The sequence below is a fragment of the Pelophylax lessonae genome (assembly GCF_965119305.1).
Source record: "Pelophylax lessonae genome assembly, chromosome: 2".
In the NCBI taxonomy this organism is placed as follows: domain Eukaryota; kingdom Metazoa; phylum Chordata; class Amphibia; order Anura; family Ranidae; genus Pelophylax; species Pelophylax lessonae.
The window spans coordinates 356,667,772-356,690,301 of record NC_138769.1 but is presented as its reverse complement, the minus strand read 5'-3'; the positions used below and the strand labels follow the sequence as shown (position 1 = coordinate 356,690,301).

Sequence of the window (22,530 nt, the reverse complement as noted above, 5' to 3'; positions counted from 1 at the left end):
CTTCCTGGAATGAAAACACACTTGATCAGCAGCTCCTGGGCATAGTACGACTACATCTCCAGCGCTGTAATCTGGCGTGACAGTGCTGCGCAAGTAGGACGCTTGTTAGGGGCCGACTGTCACTTGGGTGTCTGGCCTTGGCCAACAACACTATCCGCAGCTGGGTGGCAAGTCCCATACTGGGGTACATGCCCTACTGACTCTTAACAAGCCATGGCATTGGGCAGAAAGAGTGGTCTTGGGATAGGGTAGACTTAAAAATCCCTCTATTTGGTAGGGAGGGACCCACTTGCATAGTTTACCCTGAATGGCTTCCTATTGAAAACACAGAACATGTAAGTGCTCTGCCTCGGCTTCAACTTTAAAACCTTTAAGACTTAACACACAAATCCCACCAAAGGGCTCTCGAACTCCTAAGAGTTGGGAGATGTTTGTAACGGTTTTGCTTCTCTCTGCGTTGCCAGTGTCCCAGACCTGCGGGTTCAGTCGTTGGTTTCAAAGGGGTACAAAACAAGAGTTCAAAACTATACCCACACGCTGCTTCTCTCAAATCAATCAAAATCTTCCCAAAAACATGTTGGTCGTGTTTTCAGAATGCCCTGAACCATCTTTTGGCACAGGGAGTGATTATGCCAGAACCCCTACAGGGTGGTTGGAAGGATTCCATTCAAACCGGTTTGTGATGTATTTATCCTATCCTGGACCTAAAATCCCTAAATAAATACCTTCAAGTTCCAATTTTTTTGCATGGAAGCTGCAAGGTCCGTTATTGCCTCTGTGAGACAAGGGGGTTAATTGGCATCCGTAAACATCCAAAATGCCTATCTGCTTATTCCCATTTATCTACATCAACTGGTGATTCTCATTGCAAAAAAACTGGCCCAGATGAACCTGGTACACAGACATACAAGGACTTCTAAGAGATGACAACTGGCCTCTCCACAGCAGGCCAAACCTGTTGTCATAGGGCTCTGTATTCCATCTTGCTTAATGGTTTGGCTTTTGAAGCCTGAGTCCTAAAGAACAGCGGAGTTGCTGAGTCTCTCATTCCTTCTTTGCTAAAAGCAAGAAAAGCTACTTTCAGAAAGATCTAGTATCGTACCTGGAAATCCTTCTTTGCCTGGTGTGACCACAGGTACTTTAGTCCCAGAGACCACTGTGGACTTCTACAATTACGGCTTGACCAGAACTTGACCTTTAAAGCGCATTTCCACTTTTGCAATCAAATTTGATAAAACCCTATGTGTTTCTTGTGTTCCCATTCACACAGCATACCTTAAAAAATTCTTACTTTTCTAGATATTTCTATGGAAAAGGTGTCGTAGCTGATTCAAAGTTTCTAGTTTTGCATGTACTGAGGTTCGAACGGTCTATGACTGGCCTAGCTTGACAGTGTATTTATTCTTTAGTGTGTAAAATTGCGTTAGAAAAACCCCAGCGCAAATCACGTGTGACAAAAAAAAATTCCAAACCCACCATTTTATTTTCTAGGGCTATTCTAAGTAACTTTCTAGCAAACATACTGATTTTTGCTTGTAAACAAAGTGTCGGAATAAGACCGGATCTTAAAGTAGATAATGCCTGAAGGTGCTACTTGGATTTTGGGCCCTCTCCTCTCTATGTGGCCAGGCTGTGAAAAAGGCTCTCACGTGGTATTGCCATACTCAGGGGTAGCAGCAGAATGTGGTTTTGGGTGTAGTTGCAAGTATGCCTATGCCGTATTGGAGAAATATCCTATTATGACATTTTTTCGGGGGGGAATGAATTTAATTTGATTGGAAAAAAACTTTAACTTCAAAAAAACTTGCTAACCCTCCTACTAAATACCTTGGAATGCCTACCTTCCAAAAAGGATAATTTGGTGGTATTTGTACTGTCTTGGCATGTTAGGGCCTCAAGACATGATAGGCTGTCGGTACATCACCTGTGATAAAATTTTAATGATTGGCACCATAGCTTGTAGACTGGTTAAAGGACAATGATTATCCAGCGCTTTTACACATTCATTTCCACCAGGTCTGTAGGGGTTTGCTGGGCATTCTGGCACAGGACCTCTGTTGCCCAGGTTTGTAGGACTGCCACCTGATCCACCGTTCATACCGTTGGAAGTCAGCCCTGGTTCTGACTTAACATCTGGAGTGCTTGAGTCTTAGTCCTCGAAACAGCTTAGGTGAAGTTACTGCGGTGGCTGGAGAAATGTCTTTCTCTTCAATCCCAGATGAAGTCCTCGAGGTTATTGAAAAGTCCCTCAATTCAGTCCTGCATGATGGCAGTCCCTTTCAATGCAGTCTCCTATGCCCAGATTCATTCCAGAGCTCTTAAACTCCATATACTGCTGGTATGTCACAAACGTCAGTAGTCCAAGATCTGCTAATGCACCCGACTCCAAGGCCAGGTCAGCCCTGGAACAGTGTGGTTTGATGCACGTTCTGGGAGATCTGTCAAGCTGGGTGGATGTTCTGGTCAGCCTTTTGGTTCAGGGAATGTGGTCTTCAGAGGAGCTGAAGTTTCCGATCAACATCCTGGAACTTCAGGTGTTTACCTTCAGGTTCTCTGTCAGGTTTCCGCTGGACAATGCTGCAGCAGTGGCATACATCAACCTATAAGAAGGGACAAGAAGTTGTGCTGCTCAGAAAAAACCTGATTTTGTCTTCAGCAGAACTTCATGTACCAGCCCTCTCTGCCGTGCACAGTTTCGACATGGAAAATGAGGGGTATTTACAGGGATTTGTTTGCAATTTGGGGACACTGGTTATGGAACTTGGCTTCCATATTCAACAACAAACCTGACAAGTTTGTGTCCTGGACAAGGTATTCTCAGACAATTGTGTCGGATGCCCTTGTGACCTCCTGACCTAAGCCTTTCCTTTACTGCAACTCTTCCTTGCCTTTGCGTAGGATAAAGGTTCAGGGTATTCTTGTGATTCTGATAACACCTGCTTGGCCAAGAACATATCGTAATTCTCCTGGCAGGTGATCTGTGTGCTCTTCCAGATCCACCAGACCTGTTTTACAGTGTCCAATCTTCAGTCTTGCTTTACAATGCATGGAAAGTATACCATGGGGTGCATTTTGGCTTTTTCTAAAGTCTGATATGGAGACGTCTTTTGGCTTTTAAAGTGATTGTAAACCCTTACATATTCCCAGTGAAGTGACTAGCCTCAGGTAATAGCGATTTAAATCACTTCCTACATAGGTTGTACAGGTTTATCTGCAGCCCTCTCTTCTCTACATCCATTCAAAGTCCAAAATTTATAGTTTTTCTGAGCTTCCAGAAAGCATGGGAGCTGAATTTACAATCTACAGAACTGAGTGAGAAGAGCTGATTGCAGGGAAGGGACAACCCCTCCCCCCCCCCCAATCTCTTTGACAGCCCAGTTCGGTTTCAGTGTGCAGTGTGAGTCAGACTATGCTGGAGCTCCCTCCCTTGTCGCCTTTTTACCTCTCGTGACAGAAGAATGAGTCTGCGGACAGAAACGACACTTTTTCATATTTCATGTCCAGAGGTTTACAACTACTTTATCATCACGGGGTAGATATCGGCCTTAGCTGTTTAGTTTCAGAGACCTATGATGTCTCAATCTATTGTACAGGGTTTTACATGGATTTCTTTACCTGTGTGACAAACCCCCCCCCCCCCCCCCCCAATTTGTCTCCATGGAACCTTAATTTTGACTTATCTATTTCGCAGACTACTTTGAGCCTCTCCAAGAACCTTTCTAAAACAGAAGAGGACAGGCGCCACTCAGTAAAAAAACAAAGTTTATTGCACAAAAGACATAGTACACTTGCATAGAAATTAGGCTTGGGCTTCTCCTGATGGCTTCTCTACCCCTGTATGGCATGGCCCTTCTTCCTATCAGCCGGACCAGCAGCTGGGAGATGACGCAGCTAAAATGGAATCCAATGGGGGAGCAGGATCAGACCACAGACGGCGGTGAGCCGCTCGTCGGGTTGTGATGACGTAACGCGTTTCGGAGCATGCGTACAGCGCTCTTTCCTCAGACGTTTCAGGGACCATACAGGGGTAGAGAAGCTATCAGGAGAAGCCCGAGCCTAATTTCTATGTAAGTGTGCTATGTCTTTTGTGCAATAAACTGTTTTTTACTGAGTGGCGCCTGTCTTCTTCTGTTTTTATATGTGCCTTTCAGCGTTTTTTTGGCTTTTGCCTGGCTACAGTGCTGCCCTCGGAATCAACATCGAAACTTTGCTACATTTTGAGTTTATGTACCTCTCTCCATCTTATCCACATCCCAGTGCGGGTCCCACTTGTCGGCACAAGCGCCCAACACATCTCTTGTTCAAGAACCTTTCTGGTCACTCCCAACACATAAGATTGTCTTTTTGTTTGCTGTTACTTTGGCTTGCAGGGTCCCTAAGTTAGCTAAGCTTTCCTGCAAGGGACTTTTCATGGACCTTGGTCTACAGGCTTGATTCAACAGTCTTGATTCAACAGTCTTAATTCCCTGATTGTTTTATTGGAGCATCCTCACAAGATTTAGGTTTTCTCAATACACTGTTGCTAGGTGACTTTGTTCTGTTTTTGCTCTGGGCTATGGCATCAAGGGAAAGGTTCTTTTCTTTCCTGGTCAAAGCTCATTTCACCAGGAGTGGTAATTCTTCCTGAACGATTCAGCATCAAGCTTCTGTTTGAATTTGTAAGGCTACTACCTGGTCTTGTCCTCCACGCATTTGCGGAGTTCTACCAGACAGGTGGTTCATGCCGGTTTTGTACCCCGTGACAATGTGTTTTGTCCATCCTACATCAGAACTTCTCAGGATGTAAGCCCCCTCAGGCCTTCTATGCCACCCGCCTGGAGTGAAGGCCAGCCTGCATCAGCACGGGAGCATTTATGGATCTGAGCTATGAACACAAGAAGCTCAAGTGGGTGAGATCCTATTATGATTAGCCAAGTATTTTGGTACCCAGTGCTTGGTGGACTGTCTAGGATCGGTCTGATCCTATTCTACACAATAATATAATTGGGCACTGTCTGTCACAGAGTGCAGAGTTTGGCCACCATTTGCTATATCCACTTCTTCAAGTTCCTGTTCCAACTAGAACTGTATATTGATTTTTTGTAAGCATCCAGTGGACTCATAAGTTAACAATCAATGTACTGCATCTGCATTTGAAGCTTTACAAGGACATAGGCTAGACTGGCTATTTTACCTGCTGCATAGTGCCAACCTTTAATTCCCTGGATGTGTAGTAGGGCTCTCGGCTAGACTGATAAGTTATTGAAGTTCTTATACTGGTTGAAACTATTTTTATATTCTGCATTTTAAAGGACTGCTCTGGAATGTTGGAATAAGCCCTCACTTCCGTTACATACTAGTGGATCAATAACTACCTATAAACTTATATTTAGGAGGCCTAATACATATTCTGGGATATTTCAAACCCTTTTCTTTTTTTTTTCCTCCCCCCCCCCCCCATTGTCATTTTCTTATTCAATATTTTCTTAGTGTCGGCATACACACAGTACTACGCAAAAGTTTTAGGAGGGCGTGAAAAAAATGTTTTTGTTTTTTTTTTCTTTCAATAGCCGGGTGCTGGCAATTGTAACCGCAAGTCATTTTAAATGTGATTTGACTCATTTTTTTTCTTTATAAATGTCATTTTTTGCTGTCGCATGTTTTTTATATGCTACAGATGTGCAACTTTACAGGCAGACTAAGGGGACCCCCAGGTCCCCAGGCACTATATTTAAAGGAATGTTTCATTTTTTATTGTTGCACTTTAAGCATTAAAATCACTGCTTCTGAAAAAAACAATAGTTTTTAAAACCTTTTTTTTTGCATTGATGCATGTCCCCCAGGGAAGTACCCATACCCCTTTTAATGGCCAATTGCATATAAGCGTTTTTAAAAACAATCACTGGGGGGGTCTGACCATTGCCCATATTTACCGCATGGTTATCACAAGCTTAGAGCAGTACTTAATTACCGCAATGCATTCTTTTTTTTTTTATTCCTTTAGTGAATGGACTTGTTTCCGTTTGAATACCGCATACGAGCGATAGTGAATTGACATTTTCATTATCACATGTGCTAAGTGATCACAGCTTTAGTAAATTATGCCCACTGTCACTAGTGCAGTGCAGCATCAATATATGACTGGTGTGGCAGTGATCAGGTGTACTTACGGACTGGTGACAGTATGTTAAAAAAATAATAATTTTTTGTTTAAGCCCCTCACGCTTACATAATGCAAAAAATGTCAGTATTCATAACCGCCAAACTTGGCGTTTTGAATGCTTTTAAGTGCAAAGGAGGCATTTGGAGTCTTTTGGCCCCCAGATCTGTCCAAAAATATACCTGACACGTGACTATTGCTGTCACAAGGGATGTTTACATTCCTTCTGACAGCAATAAAAGTGTTAATAATTGTATTTTATTTTTAAAGGAACAGTGCAAAAAAATATAAAATAAGGGGAAAAAAAATTTAAAGTGCCCCATCCTTCCGTGTTTGCGAGCAGAAGCAAAGGCATACATACGCAAGTTGCGCCCACAAATGTAAACAGTGTTCAAACCACAAGTGAGGTATCGCCTCGATCATTTAAGCACTATTTGACTTTTTGTAACTCTAAACTGGTAACCGTTAAATTTGAAAGCGTCACCTATGGAGATTTTTAAGTACTGTAGTTTGTTGGCATTCCATGAGTGTGCGCAATTTTAAAGCATGACGTGTTATCTATTTGACATAACAACTTTTACATCATACAAAAAAATTGGGCAAACTTTACACTTTTGTGGGTTTTTTTTTTCTTCAAATTTCTGAAAGTGTATTTTTGAAAAAAAAAATTTGCATTTGAAAGACCGTTGCACAAATAGTGTGACAAAATATTGCAACGACCGACATTTTATTCTCTAGGGTCTTTGCTAAAAATTTATATATTTTCACGTTTTTGTAAATATTTTATTTTTCTTCACTTGACAACACTGAAGAAATGACACTTTGCTACAATTTAAAGTAAGTGTACAACTTGTATAACCGTAAACTTGCTGTCCCCTCAAAATAACTCAAAACACAGCCATTAATGTCTAAACCGCTGGCAACAAAAGTGAGTACACCCCTAAGTGAAAATGTCCAAATTGGGCCCAATTAGCCATTTTCCCATCCCCGGTGTCATGTGACTCCTTAGTGTTACAAGGTCTCAGGTGTGAACGGGGAGCAGGTGTGGTAAATTTGAGATCACTCTCATACTGGTCACTGGAAGTTCAACATGGCAACTCATGGCAAAGAACTCTGAGGATCTAAAAAAAGAATTGTTGCTCTACATAAAGATGGCCTAGGCTATACGAAGATTGCCAAGACCCTTAAACGGAGTTGCAGCATGGTGGCCGAAACCATACAGAGGTTTAACAGGACAGGTTCCATTCAGAACAGGCCTCGCCATGGTCGACCAAAGAAGTTGAGTGCATGTGTGCTCAGCGTCATATCCGGAGGTTGTCTTTGGGAAATGGGACGTAAGAGTGCTGCCAGCATTGCTGCAGAGGTTGAAGGGGTGGGAGGTCAGCCTGTCAGTGTTCAGACCATACCTAGCACACTGCATCAAATTGGTCTGCATGGCTGAATTCCCAGAAGGAAGCCTCTTCTAAAGATGGTGCACAAGAAATACCGCAAACAGTTTGCTGAAGACAGACTAAGGACATGGATTACTGAAACCATGCCCTGTGGTCTGATGAGACCAAGATAAACTTATTTGGTTCAGATGGTGTCAAGCGTGTGTAGCGGCAACCAGGTAAGGGTTACATAGACAAGAATGCCTTGCCTACAGTCAAGCATGGTGGTGGGAATGTCATGGCCTCGGGCTGCATGAGTGCTGCCGACACTGGGGAGCTACAGTTCATTGGGGGAACTATAAATGCCAACATGTACTGTGACATACTGAAGCAGAGCATGATCCCCTACCTTCGGAGACTAGGCCACAGGGCAGTATTCCAACATAACAACCCCAAACATACTTCCACATTGCCTTGCTAAAGAAGTTGAGGGTAAAGGTGATGGACTGTCCAAGCATGTCTCCAGATCTAAACCCTATTGAGCATCTGTGGGGCATCCTCAAACGGAAGGTGGAGGAGCGCAAGGTCTCCATCATCCATCAGCTCCGTGATGTAGTCATGGAGGAGTGGAAGCCAGCAGTTTAGACATTAAGGGCTGTGTTGGGTTATTTTGAGGAAACAGCAAATTTACACTATTATACAAGCTGTACACTCACTACTTTGTAGCAAAGGGTAATTTCTTCAGTCTTGTCACATGAATACATACAATAAAATATTTACAAAAATGTGAGGGGTGTACTCACTTTTGTGAGATACAGTATATGTCTGGGGGTTCCAAGTAATTTTCTAGCAAAAAATACAGATTTTAACTTGTAAGAGATGGATGGATATATATATATATATAATTTTTTTCCCCCACATCCTTTTAGAGTAGCCTAGTGTCACAATAGTTACTGTACTACTCTGGGTCAGTGATCAGGGATTTTTTTTTTTTTTTTATATATTTTTACTGCCCTGTTATTGCTTATACAAATGGTTAGCTTACTTTTGGTTGTGGTCTGTTTTGTTTGTATTCATGAATGGAAAGCCATTCACGACAGGCTGTTTACATTAACATGTGATACCTGGTTACCGATGACTGGTACTGTATTTTCTGGCATATAAGACTACTTTTGAACCTCAAAAAAATCCCCCAAAAATTGGGGGTCGTCTTATACGCCGAGTATAATCTCTCCAAGGTAACCCAAGTAGAAGTATTACCGGTAGATGTAATCTCTCAAGACGCTGGCTGTGTGGGAATCCTGTACCGGTATACCGTATGTACCGTAGCTTCGGCTACATGCAGTGTACCGCGCTGAGCCAATCAGGGAGAGCGATGTATTCTATTATTGAATGCAAAGCCTGCTCGGATTGGCGGAGTAACATCAGCCCGCCTCTCTGACTTTGCGAATCCGAGCAGGCTTTGCATTCAATAATAGAATACATCGCTCACTGTGATTGGCTCAGCGCAGTATACTGTATGTAGCCGAAGCTACGGTACATACGGTATACCGGTAAAGGATTCCCACACAGCCAGCGTCTTGAGATTACATCTACTTGTAATACTTATACTTAGGGTACCTTGGAGATATTATGAGAGATTACATGTATTACAGTACTTGGAGTAGCTTGGAGATCTATGAGAAATCTGATGTTTTTCAATGGTGTTGCCTTGTTTCGGAAGTGGGGTAGTCTTAGACGGTGAGTACAGCCCAAAACCTATATTTTAACTTGAAAATTAGGGGGGTCGTCTTATACGCCGGAAAATATGGTAACTGTAATCTGCTGTGTCCACCAGGGACCGACTGTCTGCTGTCACGAGGGGTGCGCTCCTAACCTGGAGCAGGCAGAATGATGTACATGTATGTGAATATGCTACCACGCCGCAGTAAATTAACTGTGTGGCAGGTTGGCAAGTAGTTGTTTGGTTTTTTTTTTGGTTTTTTTTTTTATTTATAGAATTTGAATCTCAATCCTACAAAACCTTTAAAAAGAAACAATGTTCTTTCAATATTAACTATTACACAATTTGTCCCCCTCCCTCCCCCCATTCAAATAAAAACACTATGCGATAGTCATGGGTGGGTGTCTCGTTCCTCATTTTCCTTTTACCGGTTTGGATTAAGATGCCTTTTTGTGTTGCTACCGACCATTGTATTGTATATGAATTGCAATCATTTTTATTGGTCAAGCGCCATTATACAATATTGTTGGCTCCCAGGACCAAACTTGGAATAGAGCAAATGAATATGAAGAACCATGTGTTCTTTTATATATTGCTAGAAGTGGATTTTACAGGTAAAGCAAAAATAAAAAATTATTTCATTGGGTGACTTTTTTTTTTTTTCACTAGCCTCTATAACTCTTTCTTTTTTTATCATGCCTCAACAAACCTTTTACTTTGGGCAAAATATAGAAATGAAATAGACCGAAGCAATTATTTATGAACTTTCATAGGCCTTGATAAGCGCACTACTTATTGTAATTTTTCTCTGTTCATTTATTACATTTCCAAAATGGTGGCAATGCATCTATTGAGTGTATGAATAATCAATCTGCTTCTTTTCTCTCTTCAGTGACATAGTGAAAGCTTCCAAACCAGATCTTGTGCCCGATATAAAGGAAACATCACCTGAGCCAAACACACGAAAGCCGAAAGAGAAAGAGAGACATCGTCACAGGTCACGCTCGCGCTCCAAATCAAAATCCAAGTCTCATTCTCCTTCCCACTCTAGAACACGAAGGCGTCATCGATCAAGATCTAGGTATTTACCAAGGCATTACAGTTGCATTTTCATAATTTTACATTTTATTTTTTATATTTTACAAATTTTTCTTTTCTTTATATGGAATACACAGAGTGCATTTAACCTCAAATAATATGATGACAGTTATAAACATTTGTGAATTTGCAGGTCTTATAGCCCTAGGAGAAGACCCAGCCCTCGGCGCAGACCTTCACCGAGGAGGAGAAGTCCACCTCGCCGTATGCCGCCACCACCTAGGCACAAGAGAAGTAGGAGTCCAGTCAGGCGGTAAGTACTTAAGTTATGAATTGACAACAGTCTATAATAAATGGTAATTGTTAGATTGTATAGACTAGCTTTCGAGAAATCTGTTTTTAGAATTATGTATTTATATTAGCATTTTTTTAAGGAAAACAGTAGACATCTGTAGTATATACACTGCTTAAAGGATTCATTTTTGTGTACTTAGTAGTTAACATTAGCTTTATATTTTATGTTTGTGTATGCCTGTGTCAGAGAATTTGATAAGTAACTGTTCAAAAAAAAAAATGAATTACACAGAAGGCGACGCTCTTCAGCATCTGTGTCTGGAAGTAGCAGCTCCTCCTCTTCATCACGGTCACCACCTCCTCCAAAGAAACCACCTAAGAGAATGTCCTCTAGCCCACCACGCAAGCCTCGTCGTTCCCCACCATCTGCGAGTCCTCCAAGAAGACGTTTTAGGCAGTCTCCTCCACCAAGCCCACCTCCAAAAAGGCATTCTCCTTCCCCACAGTCCTCTCGACTCAGAAAGGCACGAGGATCTGTTTCTCCTCCTCGTGCACAAGGTATGTTTTATCTCCCCTTTTTCCTGTTCTTGTATGGACTTTCACTAATGCTTTGGTTTTGCAAGAACAACTGGTCAGTGTGTTTTATATCTTTGCCAACTTGTTTCCAGTCCATTGAAAGTATAAGTCTGCAAATGCTGAATTTTTATGAATGAGAGCAAAATGTATATATATTTGTATGTTTTTATCTTTATGCTTTTACTGCATATTACTTTGTGTTCAGTTACCATGAAAATTTGTTCAGCACTTTTATTTCCATTTAGATCTATTTTCTAAGGACTTTACATATAAGACTAAAGATAGCCACAGATTTTAAGGCAGTTTAAGCAAGAGTTTTTTTTTTTTTTTTTTTTGACTGTCATTTTGATTTTGCTCATAGTTCTACTTTGTCATGTTTGCCTGATTTTAAATATATGTCCTTTCTACAATCTCTAGTACCAAAACACAAAATTCCAGAAAAGCGGAAGACTCCATCGCCACCTCCAAAACTTCGCAAAAGAGACTCCTCTGATTCAGGTGAGTTGATCACTCAATATCAAGCAATAACATTTTTTAGCGATGGTAATACTCTGAATATTGATGCAGCCTTTCTCAACCTGGGTGCTGTCTAAGTTTGTCAGAGGTGCTGCATGTTTCTGGTTGAGAGGCTGAGGTCGAGCTTGCACTGCTCTGCCGAACTGTAAATCGGCAAAGCGAGAGCTTGATCAGGACAATAAGTGCAGAACAGTGGAAGGGGGAGCGGTGTTCCTGAGTCCTAACCCCCCCCACACCTACAGTGCAGTACCTGGCAGTGCGGGTGCAGCTACAGTAATGCAGTTTTTTTTTTAAATGCTATATGTGTATGCACTCTGTATGTATGAGAGTTTGTGTTTATGCATGTACATTACTTTTAATCCTGTATGATCAGATCAGCGTTTTTAGAGCTCGTTCACAGCAGCGGCAAAGGACTGCTCCTCTGAAAAGTGATCCTCACGGAGATCATTTTTCAGTGTTATTTGACAGGTGGGGAGGAGATATGTTGCCTCATCATCACCTGTTATGACCCTCTAAATGCAGCACCACTGCCCTGCAACTGCTCACAGTGCACGCGGGTGTGGGGTGGTTGCAGCATGACCTTGTTGATCTGAATGGGATGCATCTGGTGGTAGTACCAACTAAACATGATAGTATCATTCTTTTCACAGCATATGTATGACCCTGGGTTTTGCCTCTGCAGCAAAAGGGGAGCAGTTGGGGGGGTGGTAAAAATGCACCTTAACTGTGCTGTTTTACTGTCCCCCAGCCTTGCGTATGAACATGCAGATAAGCTTTGTTCACATCTGTGCAACTTTGGTGTAGTGCAGTCAATTCAATTTAGTGAGCTGTCTCACCCACGGATACGTGGGAAAAGAAGTCCACGTACTGGATGCTGTGGCACCATGCGGTTTAGAGTGTGTGAAAACGTGCCGCGTTTGCTAAATCGTGGGTGTGGCATTAAAAAATGGTGCCACACGCCTGCTAAAGAGCAGAGCATTTGTGTGTTGGGAACAATCGATTTTGCGCATGTCCCCAATGTGTGAACCCTAGCAGCTGGAGTGCCTTGAGATTGAAAATACTTTTAAAGGGTGCCATGACTTAAAAAATGTTGAGAAAAACTATATTAATGTATAGTATTGTTTTTTAAAAGAGAAGTTCGGGATTTCATAATAAGTCCATTCTACTCACCTAGGTGTATGCAGCATCTGTCCCCTGTCGCCTCTAAGACCGCTGATCGCTCAGTTTTCAGTCTTCAGTTATCAGAGAGCTGGTGACTGTCGGGCACTGGCTCTCTGCGCTACCCCTCCAGCACTCACAGGAGCGCTAGGCTGTGGAAAATACTGGAGTGGCTAGCTCAGCTTCTCAGCGGCACACCTAGCTGCTGCTCAGACATCTGGGTGCAATAAAGTTGGGATCCCTCCAGAGTCTGGACCGGCTAAATCTGGGTCACAGGAGTGCAGAACTAAGTACACTCCTGTGACCCTACTTCTCCTTTTAAGTTAAGAATTTATTTTTGTAGATGATGAAAAAGGTGGCAAAATGGGAGCATCAGATTCGGTACAGCAGCGTCGTCAGTACAGAAGACAGAACCAACAGTCGTCCTCTGGTATGAACTGTATCTTGTTTTTGTTTAGTAGCACAAATCATTTCCTCTTCTGTCATCAGTGGTGCTTGAAATTTAATTGTTCATTATTTGTAGGGTAAGTTCATGTTCATACCTATTCAACACCCTTTATCAAAACTCCTAGTCATCACCTGTGAAAGTTACCTTAAAGAGCCCCCCTCCCCCTCCTATGGAAAATGGCAATCTGAATTGTTCTACCTAAAAAAGCACACTTGCATATGTCCATGCTGCCTCTCCTTGCCTGTTAGTCTTTTTAAGGTTTTCTCTGGGTGCCAGTGCCCCTGCTCCCGTGACCTAATTTTTGAAAATATCATACTCCCTGCTCAACATTGTTGTACTGCGCATGTGCAAGTCAAGGGCATGCAACAAACTACATTACATCTGTTAAAAAAAAAATAAAAGCTGTCTCGCAAAATTTGCAGGAGTCTGCCTTATTTTTATGAAACCCTGAAGCTGGTAAAGTGTATTGGCTTCCTGTAATGATTCCTAGAACAGTTGAAGCCCTTAGGTATTTTGTCCAGGGATAGGTTGAAAAAAAATTACCTATTGAAGGTAATAAAATCCCCAATAAAATTACCTTCATTTATTGGGGACTATCTTTTACACATTTATCTTCTTTCTGCCCTATAGTTATTGTGATTGAAGTCTGATTTCTGCATTTTTTTATAGACTCTGGATCATCATCCTCTTCAGAGGATGAGAGGCCAAAGCGCATTGCAGTGAAGAATGGAGAGGTTGGCAGAAGGCGCAGGCATTCAACGTCAAGAAGCCCTTCACCTTCAAAGAAGAGACCTCGGGATTCATCTCCACGGTACTTATATTTAGCAGGCTCCTGCACTAATGAGCTGATCCTTCATCAGAAAAAATATTTAAATGATTGTGCTGCTGATTAAAAACAAACAATATACCAAAAAAGTGAAAAACAAAAATAATCCCACCTAGCAGCGCTTAACTCAGAAAAGTGCACACAATATATGTGAACAAAATAAACAAACAATTAAATACATAAATAGATATATATACACATGTGTTCAAATAATCACTGAAAATCCAATCCCAAAATGAATTAGTGGACAATAAATCAAGTGAAAAAAATCAGTGGAAAAATTCCAGTGACACACACATGGATAAATCAATGTATAACAAAGTCCAATAGTAGGAAAACTAAAGTGCATATTCCAAAGCGTTATCAGCCCTATAGATGAGTGGAGGGCAAAAAGCAGGGTGAGTGTTCTAGCTGAGGGGAGTGGAGCACAAAGGTGGCGGACACTTTGTTGGTGTGTTTCTGTTCAGCTTACCCTGGAATCTCATTGGGTTATCACATATCACTATTCTCCTACTATTGGACTTTTAGTTATACTTCAATTTATCCATGTGTGTTTCTCTGGAATTTTTCCACTGATTTTTTTCACTTGATTTATTGTCCACTAATTAATTTTGGGATTGAATTTTTAGTGATTATTTGAACACGTGTGTGTGTGTGTGTGTGTGTGTGTGTGTGTGTGTGTGTGTGTGTGTGTGTATATATATATATATATATATATATATATATATATATATATATATATATATATATATATAGTTACATAGTTAGTGAGGCTGAAAAAAGACACAAGTCCATCCAGTTCAACCTATGTGTGTGTGTTTGCTTTTAACCGTACATTGTATACCCCTGTATGTTGTGGTCTTTAAGGTGTCCATCCAATAGTTTTTTGAAACTATCAATGCTCCCCGCTGATACGACTGCTTGCGGAAGAGAATTCCACATCCTTACCGCTCTTACAGTGAAGAACCCCTTACGCACTTTAAGGTTAAACCGCCTTTCCTCTAGTTTTAGTGAGTGGCCACGTGTCTTATTGTATTCCCTTACTCTAAACAGTTTGTTCCTTATGCTAGGGTCGCCAGTACAGTATTTGTACATTGATATCATATCCCCCCTCAAGCGTCTCTTCTCCAGAGAGAATAGGTTCAGTGCTTGTAGTCTTTCCTCATAGCCGATGTCCTCCATTCCCCTAATTATTTTTGTTGCCCTTCTCTGGACTTTCTCCAGTTCCAGCACATCCTTCCTGAGGACCGGTGCCCAGAACTGGACAGCATACTCCAGATGTGGCCGGACCAGAGTCTTGTAGAGTGGAAGAATAATCTCTTTATTTCTGGAGTGAATCCCCTTTTTTATACAACCCAGTATTCTGTTGGCTTTGCTTGCAGCGGCTTGGCATTGCATGCCACTTCCAAGCCTGTTGTCTACCAGTACCCCTATATATATATATATATATATATATATATATATATATATATATATATTTATATATTTATTGATTTAATTTTTTGTTTATTTTGTTCACATATATTGTGTGCACTTTTCTGAGTTGAGCGCTGCTAGGTGGGATTATTTTTATTTTTCACTTTTTTGGTACTTTATATAATTTTTTTTTTTTTTTTTTTACAGAATGCAAGTTTTAGTGTTTTTAGGTTATAATAAGCTTGAAACTGTTTTTCCCTTTTGCTATCAGGATGCAGACTGTAAAAAGGTGGCAGTCACCTCTTCTTAAAAGGTTGGTTTAGGCATGGCTATTGTCCTCTTGCTGCAGGTGTAGTTAGTTTTTTCTGACTGAGCAGACCACTGTTTTGTGGCTTTTTATATAAAGTATTCCTATCATTGCTTTATTATTCATTTTACTTTTTTTTTGTTTAAAGGATAAGTTCACTTTTGGGGAACCTGTTACATGTTCCACCCATTTTTAGGGGGGAACTTGTGACATGTTCCCTCTGCTGCAGCCTCTCCCTGACCTGCCGACTCAGTGAAAGTAAACGGGGATCTTCTCCCTGAACTCGCTGTCACAATGTGAAAAAAAAAAAAAAACGGCTCCGCCCACTCGTCCACATCATTAATTCAGAGTTCTGTGACTGGGAGAACTTCAAGTATCGCTTGTAGTTCTTAATGAACTACCAGGTCGCTGTTAGGTAGTTCAATGTTTGTTCTGGTGATGTAACTGGATGCTCGTACGAGCAGACAGTTTATACTGACAGTCTACAGGAGTCCTGCATTGCACCCACAATCTGCTGATCACGGGTGCAATGCTTTCCAGGCTCCTAGTAAAAAAAGAAAAATGTGTATATATGTGTGTGTGTGTGTGTGTGTGTGTGTGTGTGTGTGTATATATATATATATATTTTCTTTTTTTTTCCTGCAAAAAGATGTGCAGTTAATATTTTTTTTTACAAAGGTGAACTCCTCCTTCAATTTTGTATTTAATATTTCCCTAAACATATAGTTATCAGCAAGAATATTAGCCAATGTGCCCATTTGAGTGGAAGGTCCATTTTCATTAAATGGTTTGTTCTTTACTCCTCTTAACCTGCATTCTCTTTCAAGCCTTGGGTTGTTTCATTGGCTCTTCCATTTTTTTTTTTTATTTTATTGTTATTGTCTCCATCACTTCTCAATTTAAATTGGACATTCTTTGGAGATAACCTCTTGCCGACTGCCTAACTGGGAATGTACGTCATTATTTTGACATTAAATACTGTTATGCAGCAACTAGCCGCTATAACCCCAGTATCGTCTTTTCCCTTAGGCTGCTGGCTTTCGGGTAAAAGTGATCCCCGTGGCAGATTCGCTGAAAGATCACTTTTATAGGTTGCGGGAGAGGTGCTCCCCTCGCCTCCCGGTCGTTTCTGAGCTTGCGGCATCCGTGGGTAAGCCCGGAACCGATCCAATGTGGCCAATAGCTAGGCAGGAAGTCAAGTGAGAGCAAGGTAGCCCCCCACTCGGCTCTGTGCTGGAGGGACCTCCGACGTCCCTTCCGGTTCTGGATGTGTATTTTTTTTCTTCTTTTGCTTGTAAGGGTTATTGAGATCTAGGGTCTTTTTGACCCCAGATCTTTTAATAAAGAGGATCTGTCATGGTTATTTCTATTCCAAGGGGTGTTTACATTCCTTGTAATAGGAATAAAAGTGATTAAAAATAAAGGGACAGTGTAAAAAAAAAAAAAGTAAAAAATAAAAAGCTCCCAGAAGCGAACACGTAAGTCACGCCCACATATGTAAACGGTGTTCAAACCACATGTGAGGTATTGCCGCGATCATTAGAGCAAGAGCAATACTTCTAGCATAGGACCTTCTCTTTAACTCAAAATGTTTTCAAATTGTCGGTTGTGTGGGAATGCTGGAATCCTTAGTCCAACAGGTTGGAGATTAAGTACTGTAGTTTGTCGCCATTCCAAGAGCTTGCGCAATTTTAAAGCCTGACTTGTTGGGTATCTAGTTAATTGAGGTAACATTTTTACCATTCTACAAAAAAAAGGGGTAACTGTAGAGTTGTGTTTTTTTTTTTTTTTTTATTAAAAATCCCCCCCCCCCCCCCAAAAAAAAATTGCATTTGAAAGACCTCTGCGCAAATACAGTGTGACATAAAATATTTCAATGACCTCCATTTTAATCTCTTGGGTCTCTTCTGCTAAAAATCTATAATGTTTTGGGGTTCTAAGTAACTTTCTAGCAAAAAATACAGATTTTTACTTGTTAAAAGCAAATGTCAGGAAAGTGCCTGATCTTTAAGTGGTTAATCCTGCTTTTTGTTCTGTCCCTGGGACAAAAAGTGTAGTGAAATTTCTCCGATGGGATATATGCAGCAAGAGAAAAAAATAAAGTGGTTTTACCTGTTTCCTACTCTACCCTAAACTAAAAAATGTATTGACTTGACATACACTTTGAAAGTTTATATTTACATTTTCTATAGGTTAGCATTGCTGCATTTTTTGTAAACAGAACAATTGTGTTTTTGCTTCTACAGCAGAAGGAGGAGGAGTCAAACTCCACCTCCTGCCCGAAGAAGGCGCAGTCCCTCCCCTGCTCCACCTCCCAGGAGACGCCGGTCTCCGTCTCCTCAAAGGCGCAGGTAAGGGGGTTATAAGAGAAACCAAAATTGATTGATTCAATTTGATTTTTTTTTTTTTCTTAACTCCTGTCCTCATGCATGATAGTCACATTTTTATTTTATTGCTTTATAGATCTCCATCACCTCACAGGCATTCCTCTTCTCAAAGACGGTACTCACCACCCATTCAAAGAAGATACTCCCCTTCTCCACCCCCAAAAAGGAGAACTTCTTCACCACTGCCTCAGCCACCTCCAAAACGTCGAGTATCACAATCTCCTCCTCCATCAAAACGCAGAGTATCACATTCACCTCCACAAAAACATAAAGGGTCACCTGTTGGAAAGCGGCGTTCTCCATCACTATCCTCTAAACACCGTAAAGGAACTTCTCCTAGCCGGTCGGGGCGAGAAACCCGCTCCCCACCACATGCTAAACGTTCTTCACCTTCTCCACTTCCACGAGCAGCTCGAAGCTCTGAGAGTCCTCCGACTCACAGGAGAGGAGGGTCGTCCTCTCCTCCCAGGAGGCAGCAGTCCCCTTCACCAAGCACTAGGCCAATTAGACGAGTATCGAGGACTCCAGAACCGAAGAAAACTCAAAAGTAATTTTTTGGCTCATTTATTTTATTGTATAAACATTCTATTTTGTAAATATTCATCTGAACTATATACTAATAATTGCTTTTCATCATAGGGAATCTCCCAGTCCACAGCCTGCAAGAGGCTCATCATCGCGATCTGTTTCTGGGTCCCCTGAGCCAGCTCCCATAAAACAAGTAGTCCCCCCATCTCGGTCTAGATCTCGCTCACAATCTGGCAACTGGTCCCCAGCTCCAGCACCTGCTAAGAAGACCAAGAGTGCCACACCCAGCCCATCTCCAGCTCAGGTATCTAAGCTGCACTGCTGAAAAAAGGGCCTACATTTTAAAATACAGAAGTGAAAACTGCATGTGGGGTTTTTTAGGCCACTTAAAGCGGAGTTCCTTCCCCTCCAAAAATTAAAAGTCAGCAGCTACACATACTGTAGCTGCTGACTTTTAATATTCGGACACTTACCTGTCCTGTAGTCCAGCGATGTCGGCACCGGAGCTGATGTTTCCATCGGCTGTCGGGTGCTGCTGCCTCCATTGCCGGTAAGGAAACCCGGCAGTGAAGCCTGGCGGCTTCACAGCCGTCTTTCTACTGCGTATGCGCGAAGCGTGCTGCGCAGTTCTATTGGCTCGGCGGCGGGGAAGGAGGAGGAGGAGAGACGGACGGCCGCGGCGCCATGTCCCGGAAGTGGGGAAGGGTACCTGTTTTTGAAAGGTACCAAATGTGGCACCAGAGGGGGGGGGGGAGCAAAAGAAAGGAAGTTCCACTTTTGGGTGGAACTCCACTTTAAATCCCCATTGTAAACTAGTAGAGCTACATTTATTTCCCATTATCCTTAAGTATTTTGTTCTGTACTAGAGGGTAGGTCTATTTTATATGATCAGAAACTTCCATTGGACTTGTAAGCATTCAACGTCTCCAGAAGTTTTAGATGCTGGTGTCTCCTGCTGTACACTGTGGTTCCTTCCTCCCACTACAACTATACAGCTCTAACATAGGAGACAGTAGGTGGGAACCACAGCACGGGGTGAGGCTTGCAGACATCTGACACTTCTGTCGGTCACTCCAAATTAGAGGATGTCTAGCTTTTTTTTTTTTAGGGGATTTACAAGGTTGCTGTATTCATGACCTGAATAATCTGTAAAAATAAAAAAAATTGTCTATCGTTAGACAACTTGCAAAAAATTAAGTCCGCAGATACGAAAACTATAGCTGCTGACTTTTAATAAAAGGACACTTACATGTCCAAGGATCCAGCACCATTCTCACCCGGGACAGTCTTCTGGGCGCTGGGATGTTTACTGTGGGAAGCCCGCTGTGACTCTTGCAGATTCACAGTCGGCCACCATCTGCTCGTTCACAAGCCGAAAAGTGTTGAAGGAGGGGGCGGGCAGGAGGATATAAAGTGGAACCTCCCCTTTAGGATAAAATTATGCTTAAATTAAGAGACCTGAGGCAGAGCCAGCATTTTAAATACTCTGTTTGATTTGTAGACCTCAGATCAAGATGGTGGTGGAGGGAAAAAGAAAAAGAAGAAAAAGGACAAGAAACACAAAAAGGAGAAGAAGCACAAGAAACACAAAAAACATAAGAAAGAGAAGGCTGCAGCTGCTGCATCTCCAGAACCTGGTGAACCTGATGCAGACATTGAAGCCAAGAAGGTGAGGCAGGCGCATGTTTGCTGAGGCTTCACATTACGCACACAACCATTCAAAATCCATCCAGCTCCCGAAACTTGCATTTCCCCAGGTTCCCAAAACTTATGGCCACGTCTGCATATAAGGATATGCTGTTAATTCTAGGGGTGGGAGACATAAGGGAGCCCCATTAACAAGTTTCGGTAGCAAATCACTGTTCTGCCTCCTTTTCTGTCTTCTGCTGCAGCGTAATAAAAATTCTGCTGATGCCGGGCGTGTACCTCCCTAAACAAAAATCCTGTACATTTCCCCCCCACCAGGAGACTGAAAGTGATGGCGATGAAAATCTAGACGATCTGGAGAAGCATTTACGAGAGAAGGCTCTGCGTTCCATGAGAAAAGCGCAGGTTTCCCCTCAGTCCTAGTGGTGTTCGCTTTCCAGTTACAATAATGTACATTTTATATAGTTTTTTTTTTTTTTTTTTTTTTTTAATTTTTTTTTTTTTTTTTTTTTCTCGGATGGCTGAAAGGAAACATTTGTCTGCCATTGCTTTTCCTACTGAAAATCCTGGTTGCCAGACTTGTGCTGTGCCTCTGGAATCACTACTTGTTAAGTCCCTAACTAGGAGCAAGCATGCAGATCAGAGGTTCTGATGTTCCTCTAATTGCACTTGTGTATACTTGTTCCAATCCATACTGAATCTAAAGCATCAGCATGACAGCCGGACAACTGGCATTTTCAGATGGTGTCAACTGGCAGCTTTTGAATTTCTGTCATGATGGGTTTCCTTTATTGCACGGAAGTTTTTTCCAATTGTTAATAGATGAGGTTTTGCTTTATCCTATAAATCATCCACACAATGACTCAAGGAGTTTTACAACTGCAGCTGCAAAATATGCGGTTCGACTGTGCAGTCTTTAGACCCCTTACTGTATTTATTCCTGTTCTGTCGGGAATTAAATTTTGATGCGTTAAAACTGTTTTTCTCCTGATGTGTGCTTTTAATATCTTCCATTGTCTTGCCATTTATTTCCAGACTGAAAAAAATTTACAGACCGTTTATTTTCATAACCATATGTGAAGAGCATACTGATTGGTAATGGTTAAGAAGGTGAATGAAGTACATTAGTATGTAAGGGGTAACAGTTGTGGTGTAATGCAGCTTTGTTGCTCTGTATACCTTTTTTGTATGTGGCCACAAAAAAAAAAAATTACCTCTGGGTCTGTTGTATTCATCAAATGTCCCTTTTCACCACAGTGTTGTGGATAAGTTTTTCATTTGAAGAGATAACTTGGAACACTGGAATTTCATGACTATGTTATTAAAGGTTTTTTTAAGGGTTGGGATCTGGCCTCACTTTCTTTGCTTACATTCTTTCGGACAGATATTGTTTGCTATTGTATGGTATGAATATACAAACAGCCAATTATGTTTGTGGCTTTATTAGTTTGACAATGTAAATGCTGTTAACATTCAGAAATGTACACCTAGGTAAAGGCAATCTTCATGGTAGCTGTCAGTTCATTGAAACCTATTTCAGCATTTTAGGCTAAAAAGAGCTCCTTAGATTATTGGATTTATAAAGCTGCAGTGCAAGTGAAGCACAGTGTATGCAGTTTTGATGCAGGTTAGCTGCACTTTGCCACAGACCTCTATTATGTCCTGTGGCTTTTGGTGCATTTTCTAAAAAACGCACCTAAATTACAGGTCATAATAGAATATGGCAAAGCGCAGCTAAACTGCACTAAAACCGTGGGTACACTGCTCCTGTGGCCAAAGCACAGTGGCTCAGTGTGAAACCACCCTTTACCTGTATCCTGTTGACTAGTAAGTCCCATGCTTGCATTCTTGGCTGTGTCAGACAGTTCTTTTCTGTCAGATAAAGACATCTGCATTTTTTTCACACACTGGGAAATTAGGATTGCCTGTAAACTTACCTATTTATGTAAATAATTGGCCAATCGTGCCAGCAGCACCAGGAAGTCATGCAGAATACAGGTCAGGAGCTTCAGTTCACATTTTACATCACACACCAAAATGAGGCAAAAAAAAAAAAACTGGTTTCATGATCTTGACTGTGGTATGATTATTTCTATGACTGCTGATCAGAGACTTTCATGACAACAGTCTAGACTTTACTCAGAATAGTGTGAACAC

General features: G+C 41.6%; 1 protein-coding gene across 1 annotated transcript in view; it reads left to right on the top strand.

The window, feature by feature from the left end:
* Positions 1-21,713, top strand: part of SRRM1 (serine and arginine repetitive matrix 1) — a 79,706-nt gene extending 57,993 nt beyond the window's left edge. The window contains exons 7-18 of the mRNA XM_082245760.1: positions 10,125-10,313; positions 10,464-10,583; positions 10,857-11,122; positions 11,558-11,638; positions 13,158-13,244; positions 13,932-14,073; positions 15,776-15,817; positions 18,058-18,162; positions 18,275-18,745; positions 18,838-19,030; positions 20,228-20,395; positions 20,692-21,713. Coding sequence (XP_082101886.1) covers positions 10,125-10,313; positions 10,464-10,583; positions 10,857-11,122; positions 11,558-11,638; positions 13,158-13,244; positions 13,932-14,073; positions 15,776-15,817; positions 18,058-18,162; positions 18,275-18,745; positions 18,838-19,030; positions 20,228-20,395; positions 20,692-20,796 — 1,969 coding nt within the window. The 3' untranslated portion in view covers positions 20,797-21,713. The remainder of the gene's footprint in view (positions 1-10,124; positions 10,314-10,463; positions 10,584-10,856; positions 11,123-11,557; positions 11,639-13,157; positions 13,245-13,931; positions 14,074-15,775; positions 15,818-18,057; positions 18,163-18,274; positions 18,746-18,837; positions 19,031-20,227; positions 20,396-20,691) is intronic.
* The last annotated feature ends 817 nt before the right edge of the window (positions 21,714-22,530 follow it).